Below are 22,235 nucleotides of genomic sequence, written 5' to 3'. Positions count from 1 at the left end.
TTGGTCATTTTATTTCCCCATATAGTTTTTTTAATCCATTCAGACCTGGTTTCCCTGACAGATGAAACCTACTGGAATAAAAAAAACATGGTCAACGTATCATTATAGTCCAAGACTAGGTTTATGTGTCTGGAAAGTCCACCCATAGATTTTATCTGTAGAGACTAAATCTACAGGGAGAGTTAGTTAGCTGCGACCAGGGTAGGTTCTCCATTGGTCAGCTCCACTTGCTCTCAATGAAAGGCTATGTGCACTTGTCTGACCCCATGAACTGATATGTTACCACGGAGGACTCCCACGGCAACAGCCTGCAGGAAGAGGAAGAAGGGTGCAGTTACACAGGTTAAACCTGGCTGTATCGTACAAACACTATCTTGTTTCACCCATATATATATATATCTATATATCTATATATATCTCTCTCTATATATATATATATCTATATATATATATATATCTCTATATATATATATCTCTATCTATCTATATATCTATATATTTCTATATATATATATCTATATACCTCTATATATATATCTATATATATATATCTATATATATATTTATCTATATATCTCTATCTATCTATGTATATATATATATATATATATATCTATATATCAACCTAGGCATATATATATCTATATATATCTATCTATATCTACAGTGCCTTGCGAAAGTATTCGGCCCCCTTGAATTTTGCGACCTTTTGCCACCTTTCAGGCTTCAAACATAAAGATATAAAACTGTATTTTTTTGTGAAGAATCAACAACAAGTGGGACACAATCATGAAGTGGAACGACATTTATTGGATATTTTATTTATTGGATATTTATTGGATATTTCAATATACAATCCACCTGTGTGTAATCAAGTCTCCGTATAAATGCACCTGCACTGTGATAGTCTCAGAGGTCCGTTAAAAGCGCAGAGAGCATCATGATATATATATCTATATATATATAGATATATAGATATTAATCTACATATATATATATAATCTGTATAGATATAGATATATATGTAGATATATAGATATATAGATATATATATAGATATATATGAAGATAGATATCTATATATATATATATAGATATCTATATATAGATATATATCTATATATATATCTATATAGATTATATATATATATATATATATAGATATATATATATCTACATATATATCTATATCTATCTATCGATATCTATATATATATCTATATCTAGGCATATATATATATATCTTCATATATATCTATATATATCTATATCTAGGCTGTAGCAAAACAGAATGTGGAAAAAGTCAACGGGTCTGAATACATTCCGAATGTACTGTATCTCTTGGAATTTCATTGAGACCAGGGGTTTCCAGGGGTTTTCCCCAACCATAGTTTGTCATGTAATTAGGCCTTCACAATATTTTTTTTTGTGTTGAGGATAGTTTAAAAAAAAATGATATCACAAAACTTATTGTCAAATGAGGTTGGAGGAACTTGAGAAAATAACATTTGTTTAAAATATTGTTTTATTTTACATAAAAAATCTCTGTTGGTGAGATAAGGATGCGCAGACCAGCAGGCTGGAGTGTTTACGGACATATTCAACCTCTCACTACCCATTTCAAGTCTGTTGGCCCAACTGGCTTCAAGATGTATAAAGTCGTTCCTGGACCCAAGAAAGTGAAGGTAACTGAACTATACTGAACAAAAATATAAACACAACATGTGAAGTGTTGGTCCAATGTTTCATGAGCTGAAAGAAAAGATTCCAGAAATGATATATACACACAAAAGCTTATTTCGCTCCAATTTTGTGCACAAACTTGTTTACATCCCTGCTAGTGAGCATTTCTCATTTGCCAAAATAATCCATCCACCTGACAGATGTGGCATATCAAGAAGCTGATTAAACAGCATGGTCATTACACAGGTGCATCTTGTGCTGGGGACAATAAAATGTGCTGTTTTGTCACACAACACAATGCCACAGATGTCTCAAGTTTTGAGGGAGTGTGAAATTGGCATGCTGACTGCAGGTATGTCCACCAGAGAATTGAATGTTCGTTTCTCTACCATAAGCCGCTTCCAATATCGTTTTAGAGAATTTGGCAGTACGTCCAACCGGCCTCACAATCGCAGACCATGTGTAACTACGCCAGCCCACAACCGCCACATCAGGCTTCTTCACCTGCAGGACCGTCTGAGACTAGTCACCCGGACAGCTGATGAAACTGAGGAGTATTTATGTCTGTAATAAAGTTGTTTTGTGGGGGGAAACTATTTCTGATTGACTAGTGCTGGCTTCCCAGTGAGAGGGCCTATGCCCTCCCAGGAAGGCCAAGAAGATCACCAAGGACGTCAGCCACCCGAGTCACAGCCTGTTCACCAAAGGTGCACCAAAGCTGGGACTGAGAGACTGATGAACAGCTTCTATCCTTAGGCCATCAGACTGTTAAACAGCCACCACTAGACGCTTCCGCGCACTACATACAGTCTATGCAATAGAGGTGTTACTTTTCTGTAAGCACTCGTACAGTAGGTCAAATTTATTAATAAGTGCTTCGTACATGAGCCCCAAGTTGGCACAAGACAGACGTTTAAGCAGCACCTTGAGGTTTCTGTCTGTGGCTGTTCTTTTTTACATGTATGTCCGATTTGGCCCACTGACTGTGAGCGCAGAGCGCTTTGAAGACAATACCACACACTGTGTGGAAAGAGCTCGCTACCCACTGTGGGCTCCGCCATAGCCTACAGTTCTTCATCACCAGAGAAGACTGGGAATATATCAGCATTTACCTACTTTTAGGCTGCTCTGCATATGTATTTGATTTGTCATACTATAGGTTCTCATGGAATTTCTGTGGTGATTTAAATTGAATTCATTTAGAATTTATCCGAATATATATTCCAGAAGTAGTTTTACCAGCCCCGTGCTCCGGCTGCACTACAGCCCTGATAACACCTGCTAAAATGTGTACAAGACCATTTTATTTAAATATAATTTTCTTTGAACTCCTAATTATCTAACATACATGCTTGTGACATTGAATTCATCAAACTTACTGAACAAAGGGAAATACAAGACACACACATGCATGTGAATCAGGGTTATGCAATCAATGTAAAGACTAAAGGCTATTTAAGGTCATTCCTTTGCAGTGTTATGGGAGGGGAGCAGCCATAGAGATAAAATAACTACAATTACTAGTTCTATTTCTATGGGAACAGCACAATGTTCTATAATTTGGGTGTGGTTGCTTCTTTGGTGGTTAGAAACGAAAAAGGTGACACTCATTTCTACTTGGTGTTTATTTATTTCACCAATGTTTCTGCTAAAGAGCCTTCATCGTGGTGTGGTTGGATAAAAGTGAAGGATCATGTCTGAATTAAACACCTTGAACAACACCTGGCTGACCAGTCAGAGAAATCATAATTAACAGACAAACCTTTGATTACAGTCCTGGAACCAGGTCAACTTTATATTACTACTACAGAGTGGCTGGCATGGCCTGACATCTGTTGAGACTTGGAAACTGTGCAAATATCTTATCAAAGCTCAGGCTGCCTTGTTGGCACATAGTGCTGCCTGATGGTGTGCCAGCCAGCCAAGTCCTGCCCACCTGCCCACATAGCAGGATAGGCCCTAAAGCCTGAGTTAGCGTTTGATCATTACAGTATTGCTGCCTGTGGGGATAATCCAATCACACCGTTAGCTAGCAGTCCTATGTTTCCCTTATAACAGTTATCTTGATTTTGGTTTGATGTTGATAGGTTTTAATGTTGTGAGTCAGGATAAGAACTATGAGCATACTGTATAACGCAAAATGTAAATATGAGAGTGTGTGTTTAGTATATTACCAAAAAGGCTAGTCAATATACATGTACAGTACTTGTCCGTCTTTAAATGAGGTGAGATGTGCCCTTAAAGGACTGCTGACAAATTTACAGTATACATCTGGCCCATATTCATTATGATGTAAAAGGCAATGCTGGATCAGAAGTCCTACTCTGATTATTGCTGTCTATCAATAATGACAAACCACCTGATACTGACAACTTGGATAGAAAATGACTGAGGATGGTAGCGGACTATATTGCCACTCCTATTTGCCATCTCTTTAATCTAAGCCTACATTAAAGTGTGTGCTCTCAGGCCTGGAGGGAAGCACAAGTCATTCCATTAACCAAGAATAGCAAAGCACTATTTTCTGGTTCAAACAGCCAGCCTATCTGGTTACTACTGACTATTAGTAAAAGTTAGGTAAAACATTTTTTAAACAGATACAATGCTATTTCACAGTAAACAGATTAACAACAGACTTTCAGCATGCTTATAACGAAGGGCACCCAACATGTACGGCACTGACACACACATGATTGATGATTGGCTGAAAGAAATTGATAAGATTGTGGGAGCTGTTTTGTTAGACTTTAGTGCTTCAGTAGTCTGCTTTTGAAAAAACATATGTGTCATGGCTTTACATCCTCTGGCATATCGCGGATTGAGAGCTACCTCTCCAACAGAACATTAACCTCGTTAAAACCTCTTGCGACGAGCAATCCCGGATCTGGAATCGTAATCATAGCCTCAAACGAATTAGCATAACGCAGCAGACATAAACACCCCTAGAAACTTTTCCTATTCATGAAAAATCGCAAATGAAATGAAAGAAATATATTCAAACACAAGCTTATCCTTTTGTTAACAACACTGTCATCTCAGATTTTCAAAATATGCATTACAGCCAACGCTAGACAAGCATTTCTGTAAGTTTATCATGGCATAATGCTATGCTAGGTCATGCAGGCAGCAGGCAAAATTTTCACGAAAATAAGAAAAGCAACCAAATTAAATAATTTACCTTTGAAGAACTTCCGATGCTTTCACTCAGGAGACTCCCAGTTAGATAGCAAATGTTCCTTTTTTCCCAAAATATTATTTTTGTATGCGAAATAGCTCCGTTTTGTTCATCCCGTTTGGCTAAGAAAACCCCCCGAAAATTCAGTCATTACAACGCCAAACCTTTTTCCAAATGAACTCCATAATATCGACAGAAACATGGCAAACGTTGTTTAGAATCAATCCTCAAGGTGTTTTTCCACATATCTATTCGATGATAAATCATTCGTGGCAGTTGGGTTTCTTCTCGGAAGCAAATGGAAAAATACACGCAGCTGGAGATTATGCAATAATTGCGACGGAGGACACCAAGCGAGCACCTGGTAGATGTAGTTTAAAATGGTCAATCTTCCAATGATATGCCTACAAATACGTCACAATGCTGCAGACACCTTGGGGAAACGACAGAAAGTGTAAGCTCATACAGCGCCTTCAAAATCTGGGGCACTTCCTGTTTGAAATGTCATCTTGGTTTCGTCTGTGGCACTCACAGACAATATCTTTGCAGTTTTGGAAATGTCAGAGTGTTTTCTTTCCAAAGCTGTCAATTATATGCATAGTCGAGCATCTTTTCGTGACAAAATATATTGTTTAAAACGGGAACGTTTTTTTATCCAAAAATTAAAAGTGCGCCCCCTATATCCAAGAAGTTAAAACGGGAACGTTTTTCATCCAAAAATTTTAATAGCTCCCCCTAATGCATAACTGGTTTTAATGGAAGTGGGTCTTGGAGTGGGTCTAGGGTGTCAGGTAGGGTGGAGGTGATATGGTCCTTGACTAGTCTCTCAAAGCACTTCATGATGACAGAAGTGAGTGCTACAGGGCGGCAGTCATTTAGCTCAGATACCTTAGCTTTCTTGGGAACAGGAACAATGGTGGCCCTCTTGAAGAATGTGGGAACAGCAGACTGGGATAAGGCTTGATTGAATATGTCTGTAAACACACCAGCCAGCTGGGCTGCGCATGCTCTGATTATGCGGCTGGGGGTGCCGTCTGGGCCTGTAGCCTTGTGGGGGTTAACACGTTTAAATGTTTTACTCGCGTTGGCTACAGTATAGACGACGTTGGCTACAGTATAGACCTCACTATAAGAAACAGGCTTAATGTTAAAATGGTTAACAAGGGCCTGTGTCATAGTTATCTGTAACAGAGTTTACATTAGGAGCCTGGGCCCCACCATTAACAAAACTGAACCAGCAGATATGAAGTGCTTGTTAAAAACCCCTACAATATTGGCCTTATCCTTCACTTCATTAGAATCCATCATTAAATGGTCAGGAAGGTCAGAGGACACATTAGAACCTGAAACTGATTTGATTACCTTCCAGAACTTGGTAGGGTTGTTTAGGTTCTTTGTGACTGCATTTAAATAGTAATCTGATTTGGACTTCCTGATCAATCCTGTACATTTGTTTCTTACATGTTGACCAGACTGGACACGTCGCTTGCGCGAGCATCACAAAATACATTTTACAAATCCATGTTATTCAATTATTGCACACACACTGCTCGTGCGCGCCAAAGAGCATCTGTGTTGCCAAGGGCTAAAATAGAACTCCTTTCTATTTCTGACGCAGATCGCGCTGCAAGTCCTGCCTCTCCCATCTCCTCATTGGTTTATAGAAGCAGGTACCCATGTGCCATCTCCTCATTGGTTATACCCACGTGGGTGATTGAAAGATGAAATGTTTTGCCGGTTGTCGTGGTAATACTATGAAAGTGTAGATGACAATCACCATATAAGTTCAAAGATGAAAAAGCATGGAAGGAGGAGAGATGACTCGAAATGATTCAGTTGGCCGTTTTATGTGTGGATTAATTGTCGGAGTAGAGGACCTTGTGCATTTCAGGTAAAATAACAACGCAATGTTTATATCCCAGGACAAATTAGCTAGCAACAGCAAGCTAGCTAAAATAGGACAAATTAGCAAGCCTGCTCTGTTTTTAAAATCATAGGGAGTCGGTAGAGATTGCATGGTATCTACCGGCCCAGTGTTTGGTTGCACATTACCAGAGATCAACAATAAAAGCATAACAATATTTCTCAGTTGCCCAATGCATGAAGACTTGGTGGAGCCAGCACCATTCTCAATTAAACTTTTGACAAGTTGAGGAGACTAAATTGCTTGGTCTAAACCTAGATTGTAAACTGACATGGTCAAAATGTTTTGATGCATTGGTTGCTAAAATGGGGAAATGCTCTGCTTTCTTGACATCACGATCACCCAAACATGTCCTACATGCCTTAGTTTTATCACACCTGGACTACTGCCCAGTTATATGCTCAAGCTCTGCAAAGGACGACATAGGCAAATTACTCTTGGCCCAGAATAGAGCAGTATTTGTGAGAAGTATTGATGTGTTCAATGCACCATACTGTCTGTTCAAACAGCTAACACACAGCCCAGTCACCCATACATACCACCAGGGGTGGTCCCTAAGTTCAGAACAGACTCTGGGAAATGTACAGTACTACATGGAGCCATGACTACATAAAACTCTCTTCCACATTTAATGTTTAATTTTATTTAACCAGGCAAGTCAGTTAAGAACATATTCTTATTTTCAATGACGGCCTGGGAACTGCCTGTTCAGGGGCAGAACGACCTTGTCAGCTCGGGGGTTTGAACTCGCAACCTTCCGGTTACTAGTCCAACGCTCTAACCACTAGGCTACGCTGCCTCCCACATCAGGTAACTCAAGCTAGCTGTAAAATCAGGTTAAAATGACATGGAAATTACACCTCACAGCACAACGTGGACTGTGAAGAGAGACACACACACTCTAACATACAAACTCTACACACACCCACACATTGTAATATCGTATTGTTGAAATGTTGTACATTTTATAATTACAATTTGTAATAGTGAAGCAGTAGCCATTTGTAAAGTGCAGAATGTCTTGTGTGATGTATTGTTTTATTTATGATGTAGACCAGGGGTGTTTTACCCCTAGAGTCGCATTTGGTCTTCAACGAGATACGGAGGGCCGCACCAATTTTTGGAAATATTTCTTCGCTGTCAAAATTTGCAATAAATGATCCCCTAACCATCGTTTCAGTAATTTGTTGTGCTTCCTGACTGTCTAGCTTCTATTTTTTATTAGCAAGCGGGACACATGTATGAATGAAGAAGGTCCATTAACATTCCTACACAGTTTCGATCTGGTTTTAGTCATTTTAAAGTGTATTGAGTTTGTCCTCGCCCTGCTTGATACAGAGACAAAAAGAGAGGAACAGAAGGAGTTTGAGAGAGAACGAGGCAGAGTTATTCCTGCTATGTATAATATGCCACTCAGATAGAAGTTAATATATAACACAAATCTTTCAACAGATAGACTACAATTATAAACTGATAATTCTGAATCATTGAATGAGTTTACTATATGTGATGCTTATCTGATGACCTGCGGAAACTACCAAAGTAACATTTGATTGCACTGTGAATATGGTCTGTGTCTTTGGAATGTATGCGACAGTTGGAGCTGACTAGGGGTTTATTAGAGTGGTAAATGAATAGGTTTTTCAGAACTCCCAGTGTACACCAGGACAGGGTAGGTATGTGTGTGGAGAGAGAGGTACTGCAGTCAGGTCAATGCTTGGCAATATGCCCCCCCACACACATACACACTCAGTCAGTCAGTCAGTAAGTAGCTGGGAAATGTGTATCCGAGTGGAAGCCCTGCGCTGCCGCATTGTTCACAGTATTTTTTTTCCTGCATGAATGGCCCTGGCCATAGGAATTTGATTAATCCACCCCTTTCACATGTTGAGGAACAAACAGCCAGGAAAACTGACAGCTTAAGCCAATGGGCAGAAAGGATGGGCTGTGCAAAGCACCCAGTTCTGTCCTCCTTCCTAGCGGTGTCCTGTGTGGTGAGTGAGTGGAGTGCATGGTCTGGCTGTGCTGAGCCCTGCAGGGCCACAGTTCAGATGAGGAGCAGGCAAGTCCTGCAGGAGGGGGAACCCTGTCCACACGTAGAGGAGCCGGCTGTGCAGAATACTGGGACCACCACCGGCAGTGCAGTAAATCACTGGGTAAGTACCACAGCCAAACATACAGCCTTAGGTTGCATCTAGCTTTGGTTAGGACCTTACCCATATGCCGTTAATGGCATATTGTCTATGTCAAAAATTCCTCTGTCTTCAAATAAGGTTACCTTCCCAGGTCTCCCTTGGGAAAGAAGTCTTCTGACCTCTATGATACTACCTGGTTAAATATAGTCTAAATAAAAAAACATATTGTGTGTGGGGGGGGGGAACTAAATCTGATGTTGTTATTATGGATGTTGTTGTCTTTGCAGTACCGGCTCTCATCACTACCGGTGACTATGGCAACGCCAGGAAGTAGAGAGACATTCCTGTTAACAATGATGATGATGTCACAGGGTGAGAGGCCGGGTTTATGTGTTTGTGTTCTTCCATGGTATTCCTGTTATCTTCAGAGAAATATGATATCTAACCCATGTTTATGTGCGGTAGGTAGCCTAGTGGTTAGAGTTTTGGGCCAGTAACCAAAAGGTTGCCAGATCAAATCCCTGAGCTGACAAGTTAAAAACCTGACGTTCTGCCCCTGAACAAGGCAGTTAACCCACTGTTCCGAGGCCGTCATTGTAAATAAGAATGTGTTCTTAACTGACTTGCCTAGTTAAATAAAGGTTAAATAAAAAATGTGAATGTGACATCTATATATGCTTTTGTTTATGTGTGCGTGCATGCCTGTGTGTTTGTGTGTGTGTATGCATATCCAGGAACTGTGTGCAGTTCCAGCTGACCTCCCTGACCCCTTGGTGCCAGCGTAGTGTGGGGCCACACACCCGCTGGATGCAGTACCTGAAGGAGGGCCACCAGGTGTGTGTGGAGTGCCAGCCTCCTGCCGTCGCTGCCGGGCAGAGACACTGCACTGGAGACGGTGAGGAGGAGAGGTAAGACAGGCTGGGCACACAAGGAGAGGAGAGTCTATAGATATGTAGTAAATATTTAAATAATGTTTACATACTAACCCAGTATTGTGTTTCTTGTTTGGAGAGTTAGATTTCAGCCACTAGGTGGCAGGCTTAGTCTAGATGAGTGCCTGATAAAAACTGTCTAGTAAACAGCAGTTGTTTCTCTCTCTCTCCAACTCCCACCCCCTCCCCCCCTTCTCTCTCTCAGATTTGATCTCTCTCTCCCTCCCCCCTCTCTCAGTGGCAGGCAGTGGGGAACCCCAGGTGTCGTGTTGTGTGGAGACGTGTTGGGAGACGAGACTCCTGCTCCTGTCCCACCGTTCACAGCTTCCTCTTCATATAACCCTGGACAGCTTCCTCTTCATATAACCCTGGACAGCTTCCTCTTCATATAACCCCGGACAGCTTCCTCTTCATATAACCCCGGACAGCTTCCTCTTCATATAACCCTGGACAGCTTCTTCTTCATATAACCCCGGACAGCTTCCTCTTCATATAACCCCGGACAGCTTCCTCTTCATATAACCCTGGACAGCTTCCTCTTCATATAACCCTGGACAGCTTCCTCTTCATATAACCCTGGACAGCTTCCTCTTCATATAACCCTGGACAGCTTCATCTTCATATAACCCTGGACAGCTTCCTCTTCATATAACCCTGGACAGCTTCCTCTTCATATAATCCTGGACAGCTTCCTCTTCATATAACCCTGGACAGCTTCCTCTTCATATAACCCTGGACAGCCTCCTCTTCATATAACCCTGGACAGCTCCCTCTTCAGATAATCCTGGACATCTTCCTCTTCATAGAATCCTGGACAACCTCCTCTTCAGATAATCCTGGACAGCTTCCTATTTATTTAGCCCTGGACAGCTTCCTCTTTATATAACCCTGGGTAGATTCCTTTTTATATAACCCTGGACAGCTTCCTCTTCATATAACCCTGGACAGCTTCCTCTTCATATAACCCTGGACAGCTTCATCTTCATATAATCCTAGACAGCTTCCTCTTCATATAACCCTGGACAGCTTCCTCTTCATATAACACTGGACAGCTTCCTCTTCATATAACCCTGGACAGATTCCTCTTTATATAACCCTGGGTTACTGTCTACCTCCTCTTCATGGACATACAGACACAGGACAGCACAGGGATCAGGCACAATCAGAATGCCGCTCAGACAGTGTGTACATGCATATGGCCCAGACTGTACCAGTATCTCCCATAAAAATTGGTATGAAACCTCTGCCAACATATAAGTTTTGTTTATATGGGTGTTTTGGGTCATTTTGTTTTCTTCTGAAACATGCTATTGTAGATTTGCTTCTTTCCTAAGAGTATGTAACTGTCAGTTAAATTTGTCTTTGTATCACTGAAAGCTGAATGCATGTCTGAAATACACTGTATCACTGAATACATGTCTGGAATACAAAACCATTAATGAATTCGATTTTATTTAACTGTCAGTCATCTAAGTGGAATGTAAAGAAATATCTTGGGACATTGAGACACTTTTTCCAGGACAGGTAAACCGGAGTTGTGTGTGTGTTTCACAGCCAGTCACGGCTCCAAAGTTACAACATGCATTGATAGAACAACAGAACATTTATACAGAAACAACTTACAGCATAGGAAAGACAACAGGTAGAAACATTACAAAACTAACAGTAGCCTAGAGACTTACAAACAGTAGCCTAAAGACCTACAAACAGTAGCCTAGAGACTTACAAACAGTAGCCTAGAGACCTACAAACAGTAGCCTAGAGACCTACAAACAGTAGCCTAGAGACCTACAAACAGTAGCCTAGAGACCTACAAACAGTAGCCTAGAGACCTACAAACAGTAGTCTAGAGACCTACAAACAGTAGCCTAGAGACCTACAAACAGTAGCCTAGAGACCTCCAAACAGTAGCCTAGAGACCTACAAACAGTAGCCTAGAGACCTACAAACAGTAGCCTAGAGACCTACAAACAGTAGCCTAGAGACCTACAAACAGTAGCCTAGAGACCTACAAACAGTAGCCTAGAGACCTACAAACAGTAGCCTAGAGACCTCCAAACAGTAGCCTAGAGACCTCCAAACAGTAGCCTAGAGACCTCCAAACAGTAGCCTAGAGACCTACAAACAGTAGCCTAGAGACTTACAAACAGTAGCCTAGAGACCTACAAACAGTAGCCTAGAGACCTACAAACAGTAGCCTAGAGACCTCCAAACAGTAGCCTAGAGACCTACAAACAGTAGCCTAGAGACCTACAAACAGTAGCCTAGAGACCTACAAACAGTAGCCTAGAGACCTACAAACAGTAGCCTAGAGACTTACAAACAGTAGCCTAGAGACCTACAAACAGTAGCCTAGAGACCTACAAACAAACCTACAAACAGTAGCCTAGAGACCTACAAACAGTAGCCTAGAGACCTACAAACAGTAGCCTAGAGACTTACAAACAGTAGCCTAGAGACCTACAAACAGTAGCCTAGAGACCTACAAACAGTAGCCAGAGACCTACAAACAGTAGCCTAGAGACCTACAAACAGTAGCCTAGAGACCTACAAACAGTAGCCTAGAGACTTACAAACAGTAGCCTAGAGACCTACAAACAGTAGCCTAGAGACCTACAAACAGTAGCCTAAAGACCTACAAACAGTAGCCTAGAGACCTACAAACAGTAGCCTAGAGACCTACAAACAGTAGCCTAGAGACCTACAAACAGTAGCCTAGAGACCTACAAACAGTAGCCTAGAGACCTACAAACAGTAGCCTAGAGACTTACAAACAGTAGCCTAGAGACCTACAAACAGTAGCCTAGAGACCTACAAACAGTAGCCTAGAGACTTACAAACAGTAGCCTAGAGACCTACAAACAGTAGCCTAGAGACCTACAAACAGTAGCCTAGAGACCTACAAACAGTAGCCTAGAGACCTACAAACAGTAGCCTAGAGACCTACAAACAGTAGAAGAAGAGGTTTAACATACACAATTTCCTTGGAATTTGTGTATGTTACAATGACTGGTGGATTCGGCAAGGTTGGAATCAATTCCATCTTATTCCATCATATTCTCTTCAAATTTCAAATTAAATTATTTAATTGAATTCTAATTTACCAAAGCATTTCAAATGGACCCCAACCCTGAAATCTAACACATTTCAATTGCATTTGGCTAATTCCTAATTGTCCATTTTTCATAGCTTCTAAAACAAAATGAGAGAAATAAAAGAAGCCACTTGATGATGCTTTCTCATTTTACCATAACATTTACAAATCTGTTGACACCAGGAATCCTCTTGTTCAGGAACACAGTAGAAACTAAAGGAGTGCCAGGGTTGGGAAACACTGTACTACAGGACATTTGGATGTTGGGTGACTTGGAGATGGAAGAGAGGACTGATGTAGAAAATAGTTTTTTTAAACATACCAGTCAGCGGTCACAGTATACTAGTAAAGAAATTTGACTTGTCAGAATATTTTCCAGAGTCATCCCTCCTACCAAAACAGAAATATATAAAGGCTATAAGTAGATTCTTGACCTGTATGTATCTGAATGTCTGTCCATGACAGGATCCAGTCATTCTGTCCATCCTATGACTCTTCTTTGGATCTTCTCTTCACAATGATACAATTTATTTCATGTCTATTCATGAGGATTTGATTGTCATCATTCTTTAAAGAGAGAGTTTCCATGAAAAAGCGGTCCCAGACCCTCACAATATATTCTTACAGTGAAAGCATAAATTGATGTATGGTAATGTAAAACATAGGGGACAGGAACACATATCTCAATGCTCAAAACCAGAACCGAGCACGAGAAGCCAGCGCTCTACAGATGACAGCTAATTCGACCACCGGGGCAGTCAAAGGAAGGATTTGAAGGAGGATTTGAAATGCATTGTGAACACAATTAAATTAAACTTGTGACATTGTACTGTATGTTCAACCTACAGCTAAAGTCATTCATGTTAACATTGTCAAACAAAGTAGAAGTCTAGTTATATATCTCCTCTTTCTATCTCTCTCTCTCTCTCTCTCTCTCTCCCTCTCTCTCTCTCTCTCTCTCTCTCTCTCTCTCTCTCTCTCTCTCTCTCTCTCTCTCTCTCTCTCTCTCACACTAACATATACATACACACGCATGCACACCACTGTGACTGTTCAGGCCTAAACATTAAATAGGCCATGAACTACTGTCATTAAATAGACTATGAACTAGAGTGTTATGTGAAGGTAGAGATTGCCTTGAAGAGCAGAGAGAAAAACTGTAGCCAGTGAAAAAGCAGTGCTCAGTATATAGGCCCAGATATTACTGTAACACTAATCACTGTTGATGATAACAGGTGCAGTCTGTAAGGCTGAAAACGACATACACCCTCTAGATCATAACTATCTCGTCCAATATGAACATATGCACACACACACACTGGAAGCAGCTCAACTTCCTCCACTAAGCAGTAACCACAGCTCTAATCACTAGCTCTCTGCTTGGCTGAGCAGCAGTCCCTTTAGAAATGATCAACACACACACTTTTTCAGAGGTTCTGCCCCTTCCGCAGTCATTGCTATTCCTTTCACACCTCAGCTCCACTCGCTCGGATCCAGCTCAGACAGGGACAGGAGTGATACATGTGACTCTGGGGATGCAGAATTCTCGCCTTTTCTCAGAGCGAAAGAGAGCAAAGGACAAACACATGGACGTGTAAGTGGACAGTGTTGTGGATCTGTCTATGATTTTATACGATATCTACAGTATGCACTGTGATGTCTATTATTCAGATAGGATTATCATGGATATATTCAAAACTAGGATTGCATTATGCCTGTATCTGAATTACAGAACAATGCAGGGGAGCTGTGGCTTCATGAGGGATATTTATCTATGTACATACCTGTGTACTAACTGCAATATGTTTGAGAGTTTTCAAACTGTATAAACGGATGAGAATGCATGCATTTTTATACAATCAGACTACCCACCCAAATTAGCAGAGCTACGCAGCCCTGGTATCAGCCTTGCCAGGAGAGAGCCTGTTACTATGGAAACTGGGCTGGAGCTATTGTGAAGATGTCTGCCATATAAGACCTGTGTATCAGCTGGCCTTCAATGTATGAATGTCTGTGTGAATGAATGCAGACGCACTCAAATAACTCTAGACTTGCTATTCAATCCAAACCTATAACCAGGTTTGGTTACATAAGCTCTTCCCTTTCTGAATTAATATGCTGTTCAGATAGCATTCTGGATGAATTTATGGCTTGTACCCAAGGAGTACCGCATGTAGGATCTCGCTCTCAGTCTCCCCCCTCTCAACACTCAGTCCCCTCCACCATCTCTCAACACTCAGTCCCCTCCACCCTTTCTCTCAACACTGAGTCCCCTCCAACCTCTCTCTCAACACTCAGTCCCCTCCACCCTCTCTCTCAACACTCAGTCCCCTCCACCCTCTCTCTCAACACTCAGTCCCCTCCACCCTCTCTCTCAACACTCAGTCCCCTCCACCCTCTCTCTCAACACTCAGTCCCCTCCACCCTCTCTCTCAACACTCAGTCCCCTCCACCCTCTCTCTCAACACTCAGTCCCCTCCACCATCTCTCTCAACACTCAGTCCCCTCCGCCCTCTCTCTCAACACTCAGTCCCCTCCACCATCTCTCTCAACACTTAGTCCCCTCCACCCTCTCTCAACACTCAGTCCCCTCTGCCCTCTCTCTCAACACTCAGTCCCCTCCACCCTCTCTCAACACTCAGTCCCCTCCACCATCTCTCTCAACACTCAGTCCCCTCCACCATCTCTCTCAACACTCAGTCCCCTCCACCCTCTCTCTCAACACTCAGTCCCCTCCACCCTCTCTCTCAACACTCAGTCCCCTCCACCATCTCTCTCAACACTCAGTCCCCTCTGCCCTCTCTCTCAACACTCAGTCCCCTCCACCATCTCTCTCAACACTCAGTCCCCTCCACCATCTCTCTCAACACTCAGTCCCCTCCACCCTCTCTCTCAACACTCAGTCCCCTCCACCATCTCTCTCAACACTCAGTCCCCTCCACCATCTCTCTCAACACTCAGTCCCCTCCACCCTCTCTCTCAACACTCAGTCCTCTCCACCCTCTCTCTCAACACTCAGTCCCCTCCACCATCTCTCTCAACACTCAGTCCCCTCCACCATCTCTCTCAACACTCAGTCCCCTCCACCATCTCTCTCAACACTCAGTCCCCTCCACCCTCTCTCTCAACACTCAGTCCCCTCCACCATCTCTCTCAACACTCAGTCCCCTCCACCATCTCTCTCAACACTCAGTCCCCTCCACCCTCTCTCTCAACACTCAGTCCCCTCCACCCTCTCTCAACACTCAGTCCCCTCCACCATCTCTCTCAACACTCAGTCCCCTCCACCCTTTCTCTCAACACTCAGTCCCCTCCAACCTCTCTCTCAACACTCAGTCCCCTCCACCCTCTCTCAACACTCAGTCCCCTCCACCATCTCTCTCAACACTCAGTCCCCTCCAACCTCTCTCTCAACACTCAGTCCCCTCCACCATCTCTCTCAACACTCAGTCCCCTCCACCCTCTCTCTCAACACTCAGTCCCCTCCACCCTCTCTCTCAACACTCAGTCCCCTCCACCCTCTCTCTCAACACTCAGTCCCCTCCACCATCTCTCTCAACACTCAGTCCCCTCCACCCTCTCTCTCAACACTCAGTCCCCTCCACCCTCTCTCTCAACACTCAGTCCCCTCCACCCTCTCTCTCAACGCTCAGTCCCCTCCACCATCTCTCTCAACACTCAGTCCCCTCCACCATCTCTCTCAACACTCAGTCCCCTCCACCCTCTCTCTCAACACTCAGTCCCCTCCACCATCTCTCTCAACACTCAGTCCCCTCCACCCTTTCTCTCAACACTCAGTCCCCTCCACCCTCTCTCTCAACACTCAGTCCCCTCCACCCTTTCTCTCAACACTCAGTCCCCTCCACCCTCTCTCTCAACACTCAGTCCCCTCCACCCTCTCTCTCAACACTCAGTCCCCTCCACCCTCTCTCTCAACACTCAGTCCCCTCCACCCTCTCTCTCAACACTCAGTCCCCTCCACCCTCTCTCTCAACACTCAGTCCCCTCCACCCTCTCTCAACACTCAGTCCCCTCCACCCTCTCTCTCAACGCTCAGTCCCCTCCACCCTCTCTCTCAACACTCAGTCCCCTCCACCCTCTCTCTCAACACTCAGTCCCCTCCACCCTCTCTCTCAACACTCAGTCCCCCCCACCCTCTCTCAACACTCAGTCCCCTCCACCCTCTCTCAACACTCAGTCCCCTCCACCCTCTCTCTCAACGCTCAGTCCCCTCCACCCTCTCTCAACACTCAGTCCCCTCCACCATCTCTCTCAACACTCAGTCCCCTCCACCCTCTCTCAACACTCAGTCCCCTCCACCATCTCTCTCAACACTCAGTCCCCTCCACCCTTTCTCTCAACACTCAGTCCCCTCCACCCTCTCTCTCAACACTCAGTCCCCTCCACCCTTTCTCTCAACACTCAGTCCCCTCCACCCTCTCTCTCAACACTCAGTCCCCTCCACCCTCTCTCTCAACACTCAGTCCCCTCCACCCTCTCTCTCAACACTCAGTCCCCTCCACCCTCTCTCTCAACACTCAGTCCCCTCCACCCTCTCTCTCAACACTCAGTCCCCTCCACCCTCTCTCAACACTCAGTCCCCTCCACCCTCTCTCTCAACGCTCAGTCCCCTCCACCCTCTCTCTCAACACTCAGTCCCCTCCACCCTCTCTCTCAACACTCAGTCCCCTCCACCCTCTCTCTCAACACTCAGTCCCCCCACCCTCTCTCAACACTCAGTCCCCTCCACCCTCTCTCAACACTCAGTCCCCTCCACCCTCTCTCTCAACGCTCAGTCCCCTCCACCCTCTCTCAACACTCAGTCCCCTCCACCCTTTCTCTCAACACTCAGTCCCCTCCACCCTCTCTCTCAACACTCAGTCCCCTCCACCCTCTCTCTCAACACTTAGTCCCCTCCACCCTCTCTCTCAACACTCAGTCCCCTCCACCCTCTCTCTCAACACTCAGTCCCCTCCACCCTCTCTCTCAACACTCAGTCCCCTCCACCCTCTCTCTCAACACTCAGTCCCCTCCACCCTCTCTCTCAACACTCAGTCCCCTCCACCCTCTCTCTCAACACTCAGTCCCCTCCACCCTCTCTCTCAACACTCAGTCCCCTCCACCCTCTCTCTCAACACTCAGTCCCCTCCACCCTCTCTCAACACTCAGTCCCCTCCACCCTCTCTCTCAACGCTCAGTCCCCTCCACCCTCTCTCTCAACACTCAGTCCCCTCCACCCTCTCTCAACACTCAGTCCCCTCCACCCTCTCTCTCAACACTCAGTCCCCTCCACCCTCTCTCAACACTCAGTCCCCTCCACCCTCTCTCAACACTCAGTCCCCTCCACCCTCTCTCTCAACACTCAGTCCCCTCCACCCTCTCTCAACACTCAGTCCCCTCCACCCTCTCTCTCAACACTCAGTCCCCTCCACCCTCTCTCTCAACACTCAGTCCCCTCCACCCTCTCTCTCAACACTTAGTCCCCTCCACCCTCTCTCTCAACACTCAGTCCCCTCCACCCTCTCTCTCAACACTCAGTCCCCTCCACCCTCTCTCTCAACACTCAGTCCCCTCCACCCTCTCTCTCAACACTCAGTCCCCTCCGCCCTCTCTCTCAACACTCAGTCCCCTCCACCCTCTCTCAACACTCAGTCCCCTCCGCCCTCTCTCTCAACACTCAGTCCCCTCCACCCTCTCTCAACACTCAGTCCCCTCCACCCTCTCTCTCAACACTCAGTCCCCTCCACCCTCTCTCTCAACACTCAGTCCCCTCCGCCCTCTCTCTCAACACTCAGTCTCTTTATGTTGTTCAAAGGAAACTGATGATGATGCATGTTGGGGCAGCTGTGTATCAATGTTTCACTGTTTTAATATGAGCATATATCCTAAATATTTGGAAATATAAATTCATAAATCCATTCACCACATTCTTTATAAAATACCACAAAAATAAACAGGTTATTTTTCTTTTGCACATCTCAGCATTTCGTCTGAAGCGATTATTTTGAACTCTTGTGTCTTGGTGGTATGACTAGGAGGAAGAGGCAGGCTGTTCGGTACATGAATGCCTTGGAGCAGAGCTCTCCTAAATGTGTGCTTGGTGCACAAATCTTCAGGGATGATTATGATTCCTCACTTTCATACCAAAATGTACAGATTCTTTCAACCATTCCCCTCTGACTCAAACTCAGTGTAACACAAAACAACAGACAATCAAGACATATTCACAGACAGAAATTGAATATCAGATGTGGTACTCTACTCTCACCACGAGATAAACAAACTGTACCAAGAAGAACAAGACTCACAGACTGGTTTCCCCTAAAATAAGTCTGGATTGTATCTCCAATAACTGTCTGACAAGAAGAAATATCCCATACAGAAATACTCAAACAGATATGGTCATGACACAACAGACTAGTAAACCCAAGACCCATATAGGTAACCTCCTTTATCTATATAAAAAAAAATTAATCAGGTAAGACAATCTCAAAATGTGGATACATAAATTATCCTTTAAACACACACACACACACACACACACACACACACACACACACACACACACACACACACACACACACACACACACACACACACACACACACACACACACACACACACACACACACACACACACACACACACACACACACACACACACACACACACACACACACACACACATATGACTAAGGCCAGGTTTGAGGCTGGGGGGCACTAGTAAGTAGCTTATTGGAGTCTACCGTAACTCCTCTTCTGGAATCCCTACTACAGTGTGAGCTGGGCTGAGGCTCAGGCATGAATGGGACAGTGGTCACCTGAGATAGGTAGAACTGTAGGAGAATATAGGGGATGATTGTCTTACTATCCCTATGCTCACAACATGAATCTCTCCTTGCTCTTCCCCGCCTCCCAGTTCCCCCCTTCATCCATTCTGCCTCACCTCTTTCCTCCTACCCCAGAGCCCCAACCAACAGACCATGCCAGCATGCTCTGCTTTGACCTTTGACCTACTCCCACATCTCCCTGTGGGGCCCCTGCTCCAATGGGTCCCTGGGAGTGCTCTGCCCAGTTTTGTGGTAGCTAGTGTACTGTGGCTAATAGGGAGGAAGAGTGGTGTTCTCAATCTATTCTACAAGTCTTTTCCCAGAGTATTCAACACCACACCACAGCCCAAACTCTTACCCTGAATCTCTCTCATTTCCTGGCCCTTTCTGTTAGTTTGTAAAGGGACTTGGCACAGTGTGTCTCTCTTTCCTTCCCTTTCTTTCTCTCTCTTTCTATCTCTCTATCACTTTCTCTTTCTCCGCCTTCCTCACACGGCTAGTCCATGTCTCTCTGGATGTCCCTGGGTGTCCCTCTGCAGCTCAGAGGCTCTGGTCAATGGTACTAGACTTTCCTCTGTCCCCTTTGGGCCTGCGGGGCAGCTCCGGCACCAAATTGTTCTCCATGTGGCCCCCGCTCCCCCGCGTCCCCCCATCCAGGCTGGGGAACAGGCAGTTCTGCCCCAGCATTCGCTGGGTGGTGCTTGATGCCAGGTGGTTGATGCCTCTATGGTTGTAGCCACTGTTGATGTTCCGGCTGCATTTGGGGGCACTGGAGCCGGCCAGCAGGCACTCTGAGGGGCTTGTGGCATCCGACATGTCCCTCAGGTGCTCGTCGTCATCTGTATCGGCGTCAATGTACTTACTAATGGAGGAGTCATGGAAGGTGAAGACAGTCGGGGTGGAGGTCGGGGCCGTGGTCAGGCTGGAGCTGTCCGGAGACTTGGGGGGGGTCCTGCTACTGGCCGTGGTGTAGATGGACGTCTCCGGGCTGAGCAGGGAGTGGTCAGACAGGATGGAGATGCCTGAGAGTGGATCACCGTTGCTGGGTAACCAACCTGCTCCTGGCCCCGACTCCCCTCCACTGCTCTGGTACTTCACCTTGTAGGAGTGGCTGCCACCTTTCAAAGGTTTGTTGAAGTTGTGAGTGTTGTCCGAGACTACGTTTTTTGCAGCAGAAAAAAACTCATGCTCCAGGGTGGTCTGGAGGCCAGGGTTTGTGCTGACCCACCCAGAGAGGGCCGTAGCGGGGCTGATACGGGAGAAGTGGCTGGTCTCCTGGGCAAGGAGGGCCAGGCCGGAGGCTGGACTTAGAGGGTAGACACCACGTGGATTCTCCTGGAAGTCTGCAGCACAGCTGATGTAGCTGTCAATACTAGACAGGCTCTTCATGTCCCCCACGCCCTCTTGACCCCCTAGCATAGGGTCCCCTGGACCTCCAGGGATGGCCCCCAGCTCAATCTCATCCCTCTGTCTGCCAGCCCTGGAGCTGTTGTCTTTGGCATTGAGGTTGGGCTGTGACTGGGTCTTGGCCATCTGGTAATACATCTCCTCCAGCTTCTGAGCGTTGAGCCCCTGAGGACTGGAGGCCCTGGCCTTGCTGGGGGAACCCATCTGGGACTCCACAGGGTTGAAGGAGTGGGCCGAGCTGGTCTCTGAGGCGTTGGCAGTCCGCTTTGGAGTCCACTTCCAGTGGCTGGGTGAGAGGTGGTTGTCTTGCGTCAGCAGCCTCTCGCTCTTTTCCACCACCACGTTCATCAGCTCGGCGCTGCGGGCAAATGCCTCCTTCATGTTCATGGAGACAATGCTCCCATTGCGTTTCGCCCTCTCCAGTGCCTCCCTACGCTTCACAGCTTTCTCTTGACGTTTCTGCTCCTTGTAGAACTCGGAGAAGTTGTTGACGATGATGGGGATGGGCAAGGCTATCACCAGCACCCCTGCAATGCAACAGAGACCCCCCACAATCTTCCCAAGCAAAGTCTTAGGGTAAATGTCCCCGTAGCCAACTGTGGTCATAGTAATGGTGGCCCACCAGAAGGAGGCAGGGATGCTTTTGAACTTGGTGTCATCCTCGTCCTTCTCGGCAAAGAAGACTAGGCTGGAGAAGATCATTATGCCCATGGCCAGGAAGAGGATGAGTAGACCCAGCTCGTTGTAACTCCTCTTCAGGGTGAAACCTAGAGACTGTAGCCCCGTGGAGTGACGTGCCAGCTTCAGAATTCTCAGGATGCGCATTATCCGGAAGATCTGAACCACCCTCCGGACGTTCTGGAACTGTAGAACACTTTTGTTGGACTCTGTCAGAAAGATTGTGATGTAATAAGGAAGGATGGCCAGCAGGTCGATCACGTTCAGGGGACCTTAAAGACAAGATAGTACTTTATTCATCCTCAGTGAAATTGGTTTGCACCAGCTAAAATATAAGACACCAATAAATACACAACAGTGGACACACAGACAGACAC

The 22,235-nt window shown here is 45.2% G+C and overlaps 1 protein-coding gene and 1 long non-coding RNA gene across 2 annotated transcripts in view; both read right to left on the bottom strand.

The window, feature by feature from the left end:
• Positions 1–10,073: 10,073 nt before the first annotated feature.
• Positions 10,074–12,769, bottom strand: LOC127910338 (uncharacterized). Its single transcript, XR_008074445.1, has 3 exons — positions 12,705–12,769; positions 12,529–12,660; positions 10,074–12,209 (listed from the first exon to the last, which is right to left on the bottom strand). It is a non-coding gene; the product is annotated as an uncharacterized LOC127910338 (long non-coding RNA).
• A 6,830-nt stretch (positions 12,770–19,599) lies between these two features.
• The window catches only part of LOC118400494 (potassium voltage-gated channel subfamily B member 1-like), a 75,096-nt gene continuing 72,460 nt past the window's right edge, over positions 19,600–22,235 (bottom strand). Inside the window, exon 4 of the mRNA XM_035797418.2 lies at positions 19,600–22,130. Within this exon, the coding sequence (XP_035653311.1) occupies positions 20,314–22,130 (1,817 nt within the window). The 3' untranslated portion in view covers positions 19,600–20,313. The remainder of the gene's footprint in view (positions 22,131–22,235) is intronic.

The sequence above is a fragment of the Oncorhynchus keta genome, chromosome 21 (genome assembly GCF_023373465.1).
Source record: "Oncorhynchus keta strain PuntledgeMale-10-30-2019 chromosome 21, Oket_V2, whole genome shotgun sequence".
Classification (NCBI taxonomy): domain Eukaryota; kingdom Metazoa; phylum Chordata; class Actinopteri; order Salmoniformes; family Salmonidae; genus Oncorhynchus; species Oncorhynchus keta.
The sequence above is the reverse complement of the archived record's forward strand: the minus strand, read 5'-3'. Positions and strand labels throughout refer to the sequence as shown.